General features: G+C 33.6%; 1 protein-coding gene across 1 annotated transcript; it reads right to left on the bottom strand.

Annotated features, from left to right (window-relative positions):
- Positions 1-2,381: 2,381 nt before the first annotated feature.
- Positions 2,382-16,356, bottom strand: LOC148601716 (cytidine deaminase-like). The gene is made up of 5 exons (XM_088556949.1): positions 16,224-16,356; positions 5,703-5,822; positions 5,267-5,378; positions 4,168-4,225; positions 2,382-3,334 (listed from the first exon to the last, which is right to left on the bottom strand). The coding sequence occupies exons 1-5, from the start codon at positions 16,240-16,242 to the stop codon at positions 3,215-3,217; spliced, it is 429 nt and encodes a 142-aa protein (XP_088413075.1). The 5' UTR covers positions 16,243-16,356; the 3' UTR covers positions 2,382-3,214.
- Positions 16,357-16,871: the final 515 nt, after the last annotated feature.

Here is a 16,871-nt window from a genome sequence, read left to right on the forward strand (position 1 = left end):
GTTGCTCATCAAAATCAAGTCAGAGGTAGACAAAAGAGGAAAGGAAAACTATGTTGAACAAATCAGTTTTCATGGTGCGGATGGATGCACCATTAAACGATCCATGAGTTTATGATGACGACCATAAATCTTCTGTAGTGATGACTTCAATCTTGTAGCAACATAACCCTGTTCCAGAAGCCTAATTGTAAGAAGTCTAGCACTATACGAAAAGTCTACGTAGTTACGGCAAGCTCTGGCATAACCTATGAGTTATGATATGAAAACTCCATACACAGGTGCTGAAGGGATTGCCACAGATGAAAGGAAAGTTGACAATTCTAAATGAAAAGTCATCATGTTTTCATAAAGTTTGATCAATAGTTTTCTTGACCATCGATCTCTCAGTGTAGGTCAAGATATGAGGCTGACTTCACAGTGTCTGTATCCTTTATCTCAAGTTCTTTGGGGTAGATGCAATGGGTCATGAAAGAAACAGCCAAACAAGTAAACCAGTAGTGGATCCAGTCAGTTTGAAAAGGAGGGGTGACTGCTGGGGTTCTCTAGAAAAAGGGGGTGCTGACATTATTTCCCATTTTTTGTTAATTTTACACATTTAAATGACAAATTTTCTAATAAAAAGGAGGGGTGCCAACCCCTGAACCCTCCCTCTGTATACACCACTGCAAACATAGTTTTTTCTCATCAAGACCACAAGACCTTGGTACCCCACCACCTTTTTCTTAAGAACCATTGTTTCTATCCAAGTTGCAAGTCTGATTAAAAATCATATATTTGTGAATGGGTCCAGACACTGGCAAAAATATTATTTTCAATCAGATTAATCAGACAGTCATGGGCATAACATCAGTGGTAGCAGAAATGACTGGGCCTACACATAATTTTTAACTAAAAATTTAAGTCATCTATGCCAATTTCCCCTCATTCTGATAAGGTTACTTATGGGGGTAGATCTAGGGTAAGTGATACAACTCTTAAAAATCATTGGAACGTTTGTATTCAGCATTTGACATCAATGTCATGTAAGCATTAAAGCAACTTGGATTGATTTCATTCTGTTTCAAAAGAAAGCTTGATAGTCTTTGGTGAAGTTGAATATGATACAAACATATCACCGATTTCAAGAGTTGTGTCTCCTACCCTAGGCTACCTCCTTAATTCAGTATGATATTTTCATTCACCTAACATAAAATTAATGGTTGCATCCATTGAGTTTCCATCATTTGTTGAGCTCTCTTAAAAAGATTGCAAAATTTGTTTTGTTATATTTGTTAATTGTTTTTTTGGGTTTATTTTTTTAACAAATTGTCAGAAAATAAGAGATTTGTCTTTCAAAAGTTGCCTAATTGATGTATATTCAGCCTGGATCAAGTAAACAGTCCAAGGCAAACATGGTTTTTAAATGACAAGTTCACTATACCATCTGGGTCAGGGTACAGAAAATGAAGTTCGGTTGACCGGTGCACCTGGTCCATGCTCCCAGTTTTTAGTGGAGTCCGAGTTGCTCATTTGCTTTTGTTACTTTGTATATTTGCTTTTGTTACTTTGTATATGTATGATTTTAGTTACTCTACGTTCTTTGTCGTGAATGTCTGTTTTCCGTGTCTGGTCTTTGTCCCTGGATTACATTCTTTTGATTACTGCTAGAACCTTGGTTCCCTTGATTACTCTTTCAATTATTGTGCTTGCATATTCAAAATTGTCTGTACTGATGCTTTAGTCCTTATTTTCATATGAAATTATCGAATATGATAAAATCAGGGGATTAAAATGTCCCTCGAGTCTGAAATTGACCAATATGAAAATAAAACAGCCATCTTATGGCATTTCATAATGCTAAATCAGTGTTTGGGCCAGGGGAGCTCACCTGCTCAAATTTCTTGCCGCTTGGTACGCACACTTCCATTAACATTTATTGGTGATGGTCAGAGACATACAACCCATGAGTGCCTCAGATTAAGACAATATATATATAATGAAACCTCTTAATTAAGCTACACAGGTTTCCAGATTATTCAGAATTTGGTGAAGACATCATGTGTAATTCAGTTTTTGTATTATTAGCCATAGACAGATCTAGGGAAGGGAAAACTCCTCTTTTATGCTTGAAAATTTTGGTTGATTATCTAGAAAAAAATGGAAATCACTGGGGCCCCTCCCCCATTGTCAGAAGTTTTTGACCTACCACTTTTTTCTTCGGTTCACACTGATGCCTTCCCTGAAACAAGCTCACAATATTACCAACACCATGACGGTCTTCTAGACGGCACAGGCAAAATATTTTACATCTCAGTGGTAAGCCAACTCTTCATCAGATGAGATCCCGTCATTTCGAAATTTAACTACGAAGACAAACTTACAATGACAACACAAAACTGCAATTCAGTTTTCCCATTTTACTTTATAATTTTTTTCTTCTCCTTTTTTGTGTGGCATATATATCTGTCATGAACACTTTGCTAACATAATTTGCAGGTAAAATGTTGATAGTCACAAAAAAAATATTAGTATCCTTACTACATTTACTTTATTTAAGGAGGTAGACCTACGATAAGAGACACAACTCTTTAAAAAAAATCATTGGAACGTTTGTATTCAGCATTTTATATTAATCTCATGTAAGCATCAAAGTAACTTTGATAGATTTCATTCTGTTTCAAATGAAAGCTTGATATACTTTGGTGAACTTGAATATGATACAAACATATCATTGATTCCAAGAGTTGTATCCCTTACCCTCGGTCTACCTCCTTAACCATCTTATTTTCACTTACATAAAGTTTATTATGATTTAGGAGTGCTACTAGACAGCAACAAGTTATTTTGCCATTACAAAATAAAAATAGATTGCCTAAGGCCAAGAAAAATATATGTCTATTAAGGTTACATTGAATAAAAAAAAATAGGGTATGTAGGTAGGTAAAATTATTTTATTCATGTTTTTCTTATTATTTTATACAGACACTTATGGAAGGATTTCTTGACTTCTATAGTGCTCAACTAAAAAAAAATATTATTGGTATTTCATAAAAAAAAATACCAATTAAATGTGCTAAGGTACTAGGCAGAAAACAATAGGGAGTAGGTAGGTAAGGCAACCTTAAACAGAAATATTTTTCTCGTGGCCTGGTATAAAAAGGAAGATTCTTAATGGATTTTAGAAAATCTATCAAATGACCACAACATATATTTTTTTTAAATAACTTTTATGGTGTTATACTCTTTCTTGTTGTAATGACCTAGGGTTAAATGACAAAGGTAAAAGTTTCTCTGCTGTTACTTTCTTAACTGTCATGTCTGGTTTAACTAAGTAGACATCCATCTGGAGGTTGAACTGCCAAATGAAAAACGAAAAACTAGAAATGCAAATATGTGATGTTTACTTCTAATTCATACATGTATATAAATGATACATAAATTAGGCAATACTCTGGGGTACATATTTTCATTGAGCCTTGAATTGTGCGAGTTTTAGATGATCCTTTAAGGAGGTAGACCTAGGGTAAGTGACACAACTCTTACATTGGAACATTTGTGTTCAGCATTTGACATCAATCTCATGTAAACATCAAAGTAAATTGTATTGATTTCATTCTGTTTCAAATGAAAGCTTGATAGGCTACAAACATATCACTGATTTCAGGAGTTATGTTTCTTACCTTAGGTTTACCTCCTTATATTATGCTTAATGGGTAGTTCATTGTAGTTTAACTAGAACTGGAATTTAATTTAGGTCTATCCTAGCGCTTTGCTTATTTATTTGTTTTGTTTCCTTTTGTTTTTGTTTTTGTTTTCTTTTTTTTTTTTTGTGGGGGGGGTTACTTTGTTACCAGGCTGGATCTAGACGCTTTGAAAAGGAGGGTGCTAGCCGGGGTTCCTCAGAAAAAGAGGGTGCTCGGACATTACACAGAGAAAAAATCTTAAAGTGCATGTGACCTAACTTAGACCCATTAACCCAAGGTATCTTCCTCGTTCATGAGTGATTGCATAAAAAAAAGTACAAGGCTTTCAGAGGATATGTTTTGGATGATCAGGAAGTCGAATTTTATACTCCCCAAAAAGTGCCTAAAGTGCAGGGAACAAAAAAGCATCACAAAGACTGTAATTAAGAATGCATTGGGTGTAATTAATGAAATTGATTAGTCTGTGGCTTTAATTGTGAGTTACCTCCGCAAAGAACTGTCGACATGCTCCACATGATCCTTTGAAGTCATTTTTTACATCACTGAAATTCATTAACAATTTCACATACATATAATTTAGCATTTTTGTAAAACGAGGTACCAAGAATTAACACATATGGCTTATTTAACATGTTGCAAATCAGTGGCGGATCCAGAGTTTTGGGTTAGGGGGGCCAAAAAAAATTCTTGGCAGCACAACCAGTAGGATCACGAAATGATCCGAATTTGCTAAGGGGGTTTGGGAGCATGCCTACAAGAAAATTTAGAAATATTAAACCTCAAATCATGCATTCTGAGGATATCTTGAACAATTTTTCAACAATTTTTAAAAATTGCAAGTTTCGAAGGGGGTCGGTCCCCGCCCCCTGGATCTGCCACTGCAAATAAGTTCTGTTTGACAGGCAATTCTCTTGCATTTATTTTTTCATTTTTGCAACTTTTTTCAATCTTCTTTTCCCCCGTCAGAAATTGCGATCTCCGTCTAATGGTGTTGGTATTTATACAATCCACTTGCCTACACAGTGTTACTTGAAGAAATAATGACATAATGTGCATACTTTAAAAAGTTAAAAAGACTTAATTTTAACAAATAGTGCATTTTTGCACCATTTGGCTTGCACTGAAATGAGTTAGCCAGGGCGGATTCAGGCGGGGGCGTGCGCCCCCCTTAAAATTTGCAAAGCATGGGTTGTCGGGGGTAAATTTAAGCGGTTTTAGGTTGAAACTTTAATTTCTCGCTAATTTTACTACAAAAGATATCTACATTGCACCGACTCTAGAAGAATATTTCAAAAATTTAACCTAAAAAAATTTTAACCATTAATCATACGGAGTTAGATTTTAACACATGTTTTAAGGAGGTAGACCTAAGTTAAGGGGCACAACACTTACAAACCATTTGAACGTTTGTATTCAGTATTTTACAACAATATCAGTTAAGCTTCAAAGTAACTTAGATTTATTTCATTCAGTTTCAAATGAAAGCTTAAACGCCTTTGGTGAAGTTGAATATGATACAAAAATATCAATGATTTAAAGAGTTATGTCACTTATCTTAGGTCTACCTCCTTAATTGTTCTCACCAAATAACAGCAATAGCTTGTAACCTTGTTTTTCCTTCACACACTGCTTTACAAATTGCGACCCTCTCAGCACATATGCTCAGTCCATAAGAGGCATTCTCCACATTAGCACCTACAAAATTTACACAGGCCCCCGTTTCAGACGGAGCCTCGCCCTCTGAGTACTTCCCAAACAGAGCCTCGCCCCTAAGTATTACCCTACAGGGTAGTACTTCGGAGGCCAAGCTCTGTCTGAAACAGGGGCTGTAAAAATTTACTACGGATGATGGATTCAAAAAGGAGAAACATCATAACGATGGATTTACATTAGGAATGTGGTATAGAAATACACTAACAGATTAAGACATTTATATGGATTTTGTAACATTTTAGAGACAACTATTTAATACAAAACAATCTTAAAAATCATGTTTTCAAGTGAAAAAAAAGTGTGTACCGGAAAATATTTCTCCGTTGTCGGTGAGAACTGCTGATCCCACGTGGAAATTACTGTAGGGACAGTATGCATGGTTCTTCGCTTGTACAGCGGCCTGTATTAGCTCCTGTATCTTCGGGTCTATAAAAAAAGAATTCACATATAAATATATATAAGTCTAAACTATACCCCAACTCTAGAATCGATGCAAGGTTGCGATGCAAATTCGGTCGCTCCCTCAGCGGGATTCGAACCCTTCTTTTCTCTGAGATCTATGGCAACACCACCTGCACCAAGTCCAGCGCTCTAGACCACTCGACCAACTTGGTTATACAATAAGATAGCTTTCGTTAACCGAGTGATACTTCCTCGTAAGTAAATCTAGAGCGCGAACATTAGCACATGATAAACCTGAACAGAACAACCTCTGATGGTATCGAGTAAGACAATAGAGGATCTGTAACAGTATATAAACACAGACCCACACCAAGTATATAATACATATAAGAAGTCAAATGGGGTGAGGCAACTCTACCCTCTTACTTGCTAGTACATTACTATGTAGATACATAGCATGCACGACGAATATGTTAATACAAGGATGCATACATATATATATAATCAAGTCTAAACTACACCCCAACTCTAGAATCGATTCGAGGTTGCAATGAATGAGTGATGTCAGGGGTTTGAAGGAGCGAGGGTGGACTTAAAACCCTGACTTGGGAGGACGGGCAAGCCAAAGTGGACAAAAATGGATGTTATCTAATATTCAAAAATGATTTTTTAATTTTACGAATTCGTTATTTGATAATACAAATTTGATTTCTAATATTACAAAACCCTTTTTTAATATTAAAAATAAATTTGATATTAAAAATTAAATTACATTTCTAATATTAAAAATTCAATTAAATTTCTAATATTAAAAATTCAATTAAATTTCGAATATTAAAAATTCAATTAAATTTCTAATATTGAAAATTCAATTAAATTTCTAATATTAAAAATTCAATTAAATTTCTAATATTAAAAAATTCAATTAAATTTCTAATATTAAAAATTCAATTAAATTTCGAATATTAAAAATTCAATTAAATTTCTAATATTAAAAATCATTTGTTTAATATTAGAAAATGGATTTGTTGTATTCAATTGTAATATTAAAAAAATATTTTGTTACATTAAAAAATGTGACTGATTTTGCAATATTGCAAAGTGATTTTTTAATATTACAAATTCATTTTCTAATGTTACAAATTCAATTTGTAATATTACTAATGTGTGATATTTTGTAATATTACTAAATCAGGAATTTGTAATATTAGAAAATATTTTTTATGTCAAAAAATGATTTTGTAATATCAAAAAAATTTTCTTATATTATAAAATAAGTGTTTTCTAATATTAAAAAAATGATTTTTAAAAATTACAAATTTATTTTCTAATATTGCATATTCATTTTCTAATATTGCATATACATTTTCTAATATTACAAGTTTATTTCCTAATATTACAAATTCAATTGAATTTCTAATATTAAAAAATCATTTTTAATATTAGAAAATAGATTTGTTGTATTCAATTACGATTTTTTAATACATGTATTATAAATTCATTTCGTAATATTAAAAAATGTGACTGATTTTGCAATATTGCAAAGTGATTTTTTAATATTACAAATTCATTTCCTAACATTACAAATTCATTCTTTAATAATACAAATTCAATAAGTAATATTACTAAATGTGTGATATTTTGTAATATTACTAAATCAGGAATTTGTAATATTAGAAAATGATTTTTTAATATTACAAAATGAATTTCTAATATTAAAATATATTTTCTAATATTAAAATATATTTTCTAATATTAAAATATATTTTCTAATATTAAAAAAAATGATTTTGTAATATTAAAAATATTTTTTAATATCACAAAATATTGATTTTTGTGCACTTTGGCTTGCCATAGAGATAAGTTAATCATAAATTATTTCCAAAATCAACTGCCTCGGTTGTTTCTGCATGAACATGATCGCCTCGAGGGCAGGATGTTGCGAGTTCGATCCCCGGTCGACTCACATCAAAGACCTTGAAATTAATAGCCACTACTTCACCAAGCATGCAGCATACAGGAGACGAGTGGTTGCATGGCTTGGGGTCAGATTAATGCCTGAATTGGTCACATACCTACCAGCGGACTGTTGATGTGAGCTAGCACAACAAAAAAACCGGCTTAGTCTGTCGGTTTGTTCGTTAGGTCAAACGTTCCCGTTGTACATGCTTAAGGACGCAAAACCACAACTAAGGGTGCACTATACAGTTACATTAATGTTCTCTCCTCAGCATCAGATGGCTGATTTTCAAAATACCTTAAATCGAAAAGGGTCTTATTTTTTTTTTTTTACCCATACTTCATGCATGCTTTCATCCAGTGGTACTGTCTAAGTGCCTGATATTTTATAAAACATAGTATTTGGTTGTTAGTTTTGGACAGGCACCCCTAATTTGTACTAAAACTCAGTAATATTTTTTTCAGTATGTTACCATGGCTACTGGATTTTATAACAATAATCACTAAATTACTTATAAATGACTTGAACCTCAACACACCAAGAATTTCAAAAATATGCACTTTTTTATGACAAAACACTTGAAATTTCTGTGCGGACTGCCTCAAAACTGCTTTATTTCAACAAAATGAGACCAAATTTTCAGAAATGACTTAACCGTATTGTACTACCTAATCGATGTAGTACTGCACGTGGTTGAGATAATCTTCGTGCATCCCGATTACGGGTAAAATTGAAAAAATCTGAAATTCCGAAATTTCCTTTTTTTCAGATAAGGTCATTTTTGTCATCTTAAAAGGCAGGTTTAGCACCTGAAATAAGCATTTGTGATGGATACATGGGCATTTTAGACAATAGAGCCAAAAAATGCCTTTTAACATCGTTTATATGCTAAAATTAGTATTTTGGTTAATGTTGAGGTCATTTTTGAGGGTTAGGGGGAGGCAACTTTTTTTACCTATATGGTCATGAAATAGCTCAATATTTTTTACTTTGGCTTATTTAAAAGCTATGATACTATATGAAAAAGTGGTATCATAAAAAAGCATGTTGGAACTACAATTTAAAAAAAAAATGACAATAATGGGTGATATTGAAAGAAATTGAAATTTCTACTTTTTACGAATTTATAATAATTGTAACTCCAAAACGAAAAACAAAGAGCCTATAGTAACAGTTTTCTGGGAGTAGGGCATGCGCAGACATGTATATACAATGTATATTATATGTCTCTGGGTAGGGGTAATATTTTTATCAAAGTAGAAGTCTTAGTAAGAATCATGCAAATTCTGTAATATGTGATACCACCCAAAAAAAGGCTATACATTTTTATTTTAGTTTTTAAGTTGCTTTATAGGTCTGTATGATGAAATATATAATTATTCATTCCAATCTGTCTGCTCCTAGGATATAGTCCACATTGAAATCAGTTTATATTGTATTTTGGTGTCATTTACAGAGTTATCTCCCTTAACAACATTTTAAACGAAATAACAAAAATAATCAAAGTACTCATGTACTGAATCAATTTATATCGATCGTTTGAATTTTTACGTCTTAAATAATCGTCAAATTGCATAAATGTGGGATAAAAGCAGGGATAAAGGAAAGTACATGATCGAATGGAAACGTATCTAAACACAAGCTTATTGTTGTAAATAGTTAATATTGATCTCTTAATTTATTTTTTTTAATTCACCATTTTGATTACGAATGACATATTATAAACATACAACACAATTTGTGATGCATTGTAGCATGCAGTGCGCCAGTTTACGAAATATTCAGGTTCGATGTTGGTTTACATAGAACACCTAGATGAATTAATACAAACCATCCAACACACAGCATAATTGAACTACAAACTACTAGTTGGCCTTTCCCAGTTTCTAAATTTTCATGTCGAAATTCAATTTAAAGTCTCCGGGTCGAAACTGTCTGTCAAACCATTCAAACCTAATCCACAATCATTGAAATAGAGCATGTCCTTAGATACATGTCCCTCTCAACTAAGTAAATTTCTCAGTTGATAAGCTATATAGCTCGAGTCCTACAATTCATCGCATAGACACTTATGTGCGATGTAAAAGCGCTTAGTTTCGGGGCACCTATTTCGAGAGACATGTACATTAACATAAACGTCAACGTTTTAGAATATAATTTCAACAATGATGTCTTGTGCGGGAAACACTCGCCATGCACTTTCAAGGCCCTGAAGCACGGTGGGTGATAGATCAGGTTAGTTTCAGGGGTAATGCTACCCGTTTTGTTAAAATTAAGCAAAAAAATGGGCGGCAAACAATAGCCTTGAAAAGGGAGTGTAGTTCCTGTCTAGAAACCTTTTCTTCATATAAGTTTCTTGATTGGAACCACTGCCACTTTTTGTAAATGTATGGACCTGCCAGGCCCTGCATGAAATAACTGCAGACAGCTCTTCCAATTGGTACTCAGCATTGCTCTTTTTCATTTCTATGGTCGATGACTATTTATAATCTCGCAGGGTTTTCATTTCAAGCTAAACATCAAATGTTTTTTTTGGGCAATTTGTATATATAGACACATTTAATATAATTTAAAGAACAATTGGTTAATTCGGGTAAATGCATAGCAAGACATGTAAACAGGTACTGACAAGGTTAGAGAGCAACAATTTTTAATTGGATCGTTGTTAATGCAAACCAAATTAATCAGCACATTTAGTTTGAAGTAAAAGTTGTTAATGGTGTAAATAACATAGCATTAAATTTGATATATTAGAAATAACTTTAAATTGGACCTAACTATCTGCATTTGAACCTTAATAGGGTATGCCAATGGGACTATTTTTATGCGGTAGTGTAAGATAATTGCAGATGCTAACAGGCTTTACAAATCTAAAGGCTCTGGCGACTGCTATATCAAGTCTAATCTTCGATGTAAATTGATAAAAATATGTAGGCTTTCCAACCATGAATCGCAATTTGCATTATTCTTATCTGGAGTGCTACTTAAAAAAAAGTTCAATTTTCTACATCGTGAACCCCAGAATATTGATTGTGATAGAAAGTACAAAATAAGCCATTTTTACTGAAGCATTAATGCTCTATTTGTTTTGAATTGAAAGTTTTGTCAATTAAAACCATTTTTTGGTGGGATAAGGGTACACATTTTGCATTAAATAATACAAAAACCGCGAATGTTACCGCAACCTTCCTGGAAATAACTCAAAAACCGTAAGTGTTACTTCAACCTTCCTGATACCATTTGAATGCTGAGACATAGATATGGAATGCCACAACTGTCTTATCTGGTCAATAATATTTATACGTGGTGCTGTTTTCTTTATATTCGGTACTTTCTTATTTATATGCGATTGTATTATTTTTATGTGTAGTGGTTTTATCTTTATATGCAGTGAATTGACCTTTATACGGTGGGTTTATCTTTATATGTTGTGGATTTATCTTCATATGCGGTGGTTTCATCTTTACATGCAGTGGGTTCATCTTCATATGCGGTGTATTTTTCTACATCTACACTCTTCTTTATATGCTGTTTATACGTCTTTATATTCGGTTCAAACTTCATTATATGCTGTAAGAAGCTTTGATTATCTCATTGCAAGGTTTGAATGTTCGGAACTTTGAAACATGATCAATTTTGCACAGCACAATGTGAAAAGAATGGAGAAATGTGGCAAGAACTAGGCTTCGATAATCTTGTAGAATTATTTTAAGGGTAAAAATAACACCCGACATGATTGGATTTTTATCTATTTCTCAAATGGAACAATTAGGCGTAGTGGATATAAATCGGAAATGATGAAATTACGTCTGAAATATTTGCCTTGTGGAAGTCGAAAACCAAATAAAAATGGTTGTAATTTCGAGATTCCAAAAGAATTACTTGAAAACTTATTAGAAAGCAACTTCACAATTATGGACATCAGGAAGACTCTTTCGGTTTCTGAAAGTACTGTGTATAGAAAAATGAGGATGAACAAGTTAAGCAAGCATGACTTTGATGACGTTGAAGATGATGCAGTATAGAGCTGGTAGTCAAACAAATCATACATTAAGGAATTCCTCCATAGAGGAGAAGTGATGATAGGTCTGCTTTTGCGACAGAAAAACACAAAGGCTTGTATTCCGTTAATTTCTCGCAAACCGTTACACAATTATATTGGTGCTAACGTTTTACAATTTCCTGGCAGATATTAATCAACTTTCTTTTGTCAGACATTTATCTCTAGCCTCCTATTCACTACGTTAAGGACAGACCATTTAACTTGGAAAGGGGAGGGGCTTGTTTTTTTGTTTGTTTGTTTGTTTGTTTTTTTTTTTGTTTGGTTTTGTTTGGTTTTGTTTTTTAGACAGTTATCTTTGCGTGTAGCGCGCGAAAATTCTTTTATTTATTTATTTTTTTCATTTGGCGGAATTGTAGCTTCACTTGAGGTGATATACCCACAAACCAAATATCAGCACGATCATGTTGTAGTTTAAAGGATTATCTAAAAAAAAATTCAGGTTCCAAAATTCCAACTTAGTGACAGCCTACATAGGCTAGATGAAGATAGAATACAAGCGCGAAAAAGTCAACGACGAGTTTATAATGTGGATGGGGTAATTTGTGGCGTAAAAAGCACAAATCACAAGCTAATATGATGGCGGTTTGTCATTGTAGGAGGCATCTATTAAGAAAATCAAAGACTGAAGTCTTCAAAGTCGCTAATCGTCAAATATTCGCTATCACTGATTTTTGCATACTTTCAACATCTGAAATGATACAAATGCGATATGCTCTAAAACCGGGTGAATTCTGCTAAAATCTTGGTTCCCTTGATATTATTGCGAACTCTTTCGTAACCGTTATGACCCGAATAGCTATATATAGATATCGGTGTCCTGATAATATATATGACCTTTTTATAATCAATTGTAACGAACGGCTGTGTTTGAATCGGAAACTGCGTAATACATGTATTACATAAATTCAATGCCAACTTCTCATTGTCTTTTAATGTAAACTTCCCGTTCTAATACAAGCTAAAAAAAACACATACATGTGTACGATATTTTTTTTTAAAAGGTACGTTGTAGCGATCTTTGAGTCGCCTGTGATGTTGCCCAGTGAACCCGATTATGAACCCGATTAAGCATCTGGCAATGAATATTCATAAATATCGGGGCGTGCTAATGTTTATGACATGTATAGTCATGTAACGAGCCTCACTGCCTGAATCGGAAACTGGGTAATGTTCAAAGCTTACCGAACATTTCATGTAAAGTTCCCGTTCTCGTACAAGCACGAAACACACGTAGAACACGCGTGTATAAAACTTAAGAGGTACATTTTTATCTCGTATGAAGCTAGAACTATGACGCTATGATGAAGACGGCGAGGATCTGCAGCATTTAGTGGCGTATAACTACATATTTATGCAAATCATATGCGAATATTAAGTACAAAAATTACGAGTGCAAGAAGTCGCTAACAATATTAGCGACTTAAAAAAGGTCATAATAAAAGCAAAGCAGTCCCGCATAAAAATATCTCCATAATCTTTCTATACCCTGGTTGTGTGTGCTCTTTCCTGTTGTCATGCATTTTTTTTTGTCCATCAGCCCTCGCATTTTACCATATACTCTGCTACTTCAAGATTTTCCATTCCTTTGTCCTATTTAACTCTCAAAGGAAGGCCAAACTCTTGCACACCTTTCTCGATGCTGAACTCCCCCTTGTATTGTTTCTGAAGAACAACTCAGTTAAATTGTTCTTAATGACAGTGAGGTAGAAGATGTGCTAAAAATGGATACAAGTAAAGCATTAATTAGGTCCTGATCTGATAAACCCCCGCTTGTTAAAAGAAGCAGCTTCGGTGTTCAAGTTTCCATTGTGTAAACTTTTTAACTTGTCACTCTCATCCTCTGAATGGAAAAAAAGCAAATGTAACGCCCATTTTAAAGAATAATCACCCCTGTGAAGTGAAACATTATAGACCAATTTTTGTCGGGGAGGGTTCAAAGGGTTGTCTTATACGGAAGTAACTCAGATTGGAGACCAATTAAAGCGGGTGTTCCGCAAGGCTCCATTCGGGAACCTTTATTGTTTATATTATTTATCAACGATATAGTATCTGACATTGGTGCGTCGATCAAGCTCTTCGCAGATAACACTAGTATATACGTAATTGTAGATACTCCTGAAAATTCTGCAGGGATCTTGAACTGTGACCTAGAAAAGATACACCGTTGGTCATATCAGTGGTTAGTAAAATTTAATCCACAAAAAAACTTAATCAATTATTGTTTCACGTTAGTCAGTAAAGTCATTACACCCACCTTCGATGATGAATGTACAGGATCTTCAGGAAGCTGAATCCCATAAGCATCTTGGTATAATTTTTTTTCAAATAATTGTTCTTGGCATGACCACATTGATTACAAAGTAAAATAGGCTTATAGTAGGATTAATATTTTTCGAAAGATGCGTTTCATTCTTGATAGAATCACCTTCGAGAAATGTATTTTTCTGTTATGGGGCTAATTTTAGAATATGGTGACGTTACTTGGGACAACTCGACAATGTCCTTAGTTAACAAGCTAGATAGTGTTCAGATAGAAGCTATGCAAATTGTGACGGGAGGTACCAAATTAACATCTATCAATAAACTTTGTGAGGAAACGGGATGGGAAAAACTTTCGGATAGAAGGGAAAACATAGACTCAAATCATTATATAAGATTATCAACAAGGAAACCCCAGAGTATTTGCAACCGTTAATTCCAAACTCAGCTGATTCATTTTTGTACGGACATTATACTAGACAATCATAAAATATTTCAGAAGTTCGCACAAGAACGAACTTCTACTCTGAATACTTTTTGCCTGCAACAGTTGAAATGTGGAACTAACTTCCTAAGAATACCTCGAGTTCTAGCTCCACTAACATTTTTTGATATTTGGTATATGGGTATATCACCTCAAATGAGGGTACAATTCAATTTTACCAAATAAAAAAAAAATGAAAAGACTTTTAAAAAGAAAACAAACCCCCTCCCCCTTTCCAAGTTAAATGGTCTGTCCTTAACGTAGTGAATAGGAGATTGGAGATAAACGTCTGGCAAAAGAAAGTTAATTAATATCGCGCATGAAATTCTAAAACGTTAGCATCAATATAATTGTCTAACGGTTTGCGCGAAATTGATGGAATAAAAGCCTTTGTGTTTTTTTCTGCCGTAAAAGCTAACCTATCATCACTTCTCCACTATGAGGTAATTCCTCCATGCATGATTTGTTTGACTACCTGGTCTAGTGCATCAACTGCAACGTCATTGAAATCATGCTTGCTTAACTTGTACATCCTCATTTTCCTATACACAATACTTTCAGAGACCGACAGAATCTTACTGATGTCCATAACTGTGAAGTTGCTTTCTGATAAGTTTTTACGTAATTCTTTCGGAATCTCGAAATTTCAACCATTTTTACTTGGTTTTCGATTACCTTAAGGAAAAAAATCCAGGCGCAATTTCATCATTTCCGATCTATATCCACTACGCCTAACTGTTCCATTTGAAAAATAGATAGAAATCCAATAATATCGGGTGCTATTTTTTTTCCCTTAAAATGATTTCACAAGATTTTCGAAGCCTAATTCTTGCCATATTTCCTCCATTCTTTTCACATTGTGATGTGCAAAATTTCAAAGTTTCGAACATTTAAGCCTTGCATTGAGACAATCAAAGCTTTTTACAGCATATAATGAAGTTTGAACCGAATATAAAGACGTATAAACAGCATATAAAGAGGAGTGATGATGTAGAAAAATACACCGCATATATGAATGAAATCACCGCATATAAAGGTAAATCCATTGCATATAAAGATGAAACCACCGCATATAAAGATGAGACCACCGCATATAAAGGTAAATCCACTGCATATAAAGGTAAAGTCGCCGCATATAAAGGCAAAACCACCGCATATAAAGATAAAATCACTATATATAAAGATAATACAACCGCATATAAATAAGAAAGTACAGAATATAAATAAAACAGCACCACATATAAATATTATTGATCAGATAAGACAGTTACGGCGTTCCATACATAGAGCTATATGATGATACCTTTATATATAATTAGTTTCTTTTTAGGTGATGACCAAGGACGAAATAGACGCTCGAATAATTAAGTTACAAATTTCTTGAGTATTTTATAATAAACCAGTGGGATACGAATATATACTAGGCTTATAGTGGAAAACAATCCGAGAATAGTTCGCAACTAATTGATTCGTAAATTGGGAGGTATACAAAGGTACATGAATGAGTTGGAATCGTCCCTTCCAGCACATGGAATACTTAAACCGTGTAATCAGTTAAACATGGAAAATTATATGGTCAGTTCAGATGCAATACCAATTGCGACTATTAAAATTGAACTTATCATGCACAACCAAAACACTGAAAACAAGCAATCCTACCTAAATTTTTGGCATCCATGACCAAACAGTTTGGTGATAAAGTAGGTCAAGTTATCCTGCACACAGGTGTATGATAAGGTATTTTTATTCACCAATCGGGTAAAAAAAATAAAAATTGATACAATGATTACAATGATGGAACACCATAGCTGTCTTCTGGTGTTAATTTTGCTGATATTTAATCCATACAATGTTGTCTTTAGTGTTTTTATTTTATATTCAGCATAAAGTTCTATATTGAGTGTTTTTAAGTCGCTAATAAAGTTAGCGACTTCTTTCACTCGTAATTTCAGTACTTTACATTCGTATATGGTTTGAATAATCATATATCACTCCTCCTAAGCTGCTGATCGATACCGTGTTTACCGTCATATCTTCGAATTCATAGTTCTAGATTCATACAAGATCAAACGTAACTCTTAAATATCATCCACATGTATTCCTAGTTTGTTTTTTGCTTGCATAAGAATTATTTAAAACTTATAGAAGTTTACATTAAAAGATGAAATGATCGGATATATATAGAGGGGTCAGAAAAATTCCAAACCACTCTACATGTTGACGTACTCCCAAACAGTGGGGAAAACCACCAATCAATTTCCAACGATGTTAGAACTGTCGAATTTGGAAGCATATTTTTAATTGTTC

Source organism: Perna viridis, chromosome 12 (assembly GCF_037379345.1).
Source record: "Perna viridis isolate PV_CMFRI_1.1 ecotype Kerala chromosome 12, ASM3737934v1, whole genome shotgun sequence".
NCBI lineage: Eukaryota > Metazoa > Mollusca > Bivalvia > Mytilida > Mytilidae > Perna > Perna viridis.

Coding starts and splice junctions, on each gene's coding strand:
- LOC148601716 (XM_088556949.1), bottom strand. Junction 5,379..5,702: donor CAACGGAGAAATATTTTCCG/GTACACACTTTT, acceptor TAAATTTTGTAG/GTGCTAATGTGGAGAATGCC. Junction 4,226..5,266: donor CAAGCTATTGCTGTTATTTG/GTGAGAACAATT, acceptor AATGAATTTCAG/TGATGTAAAAAATGACTTCA.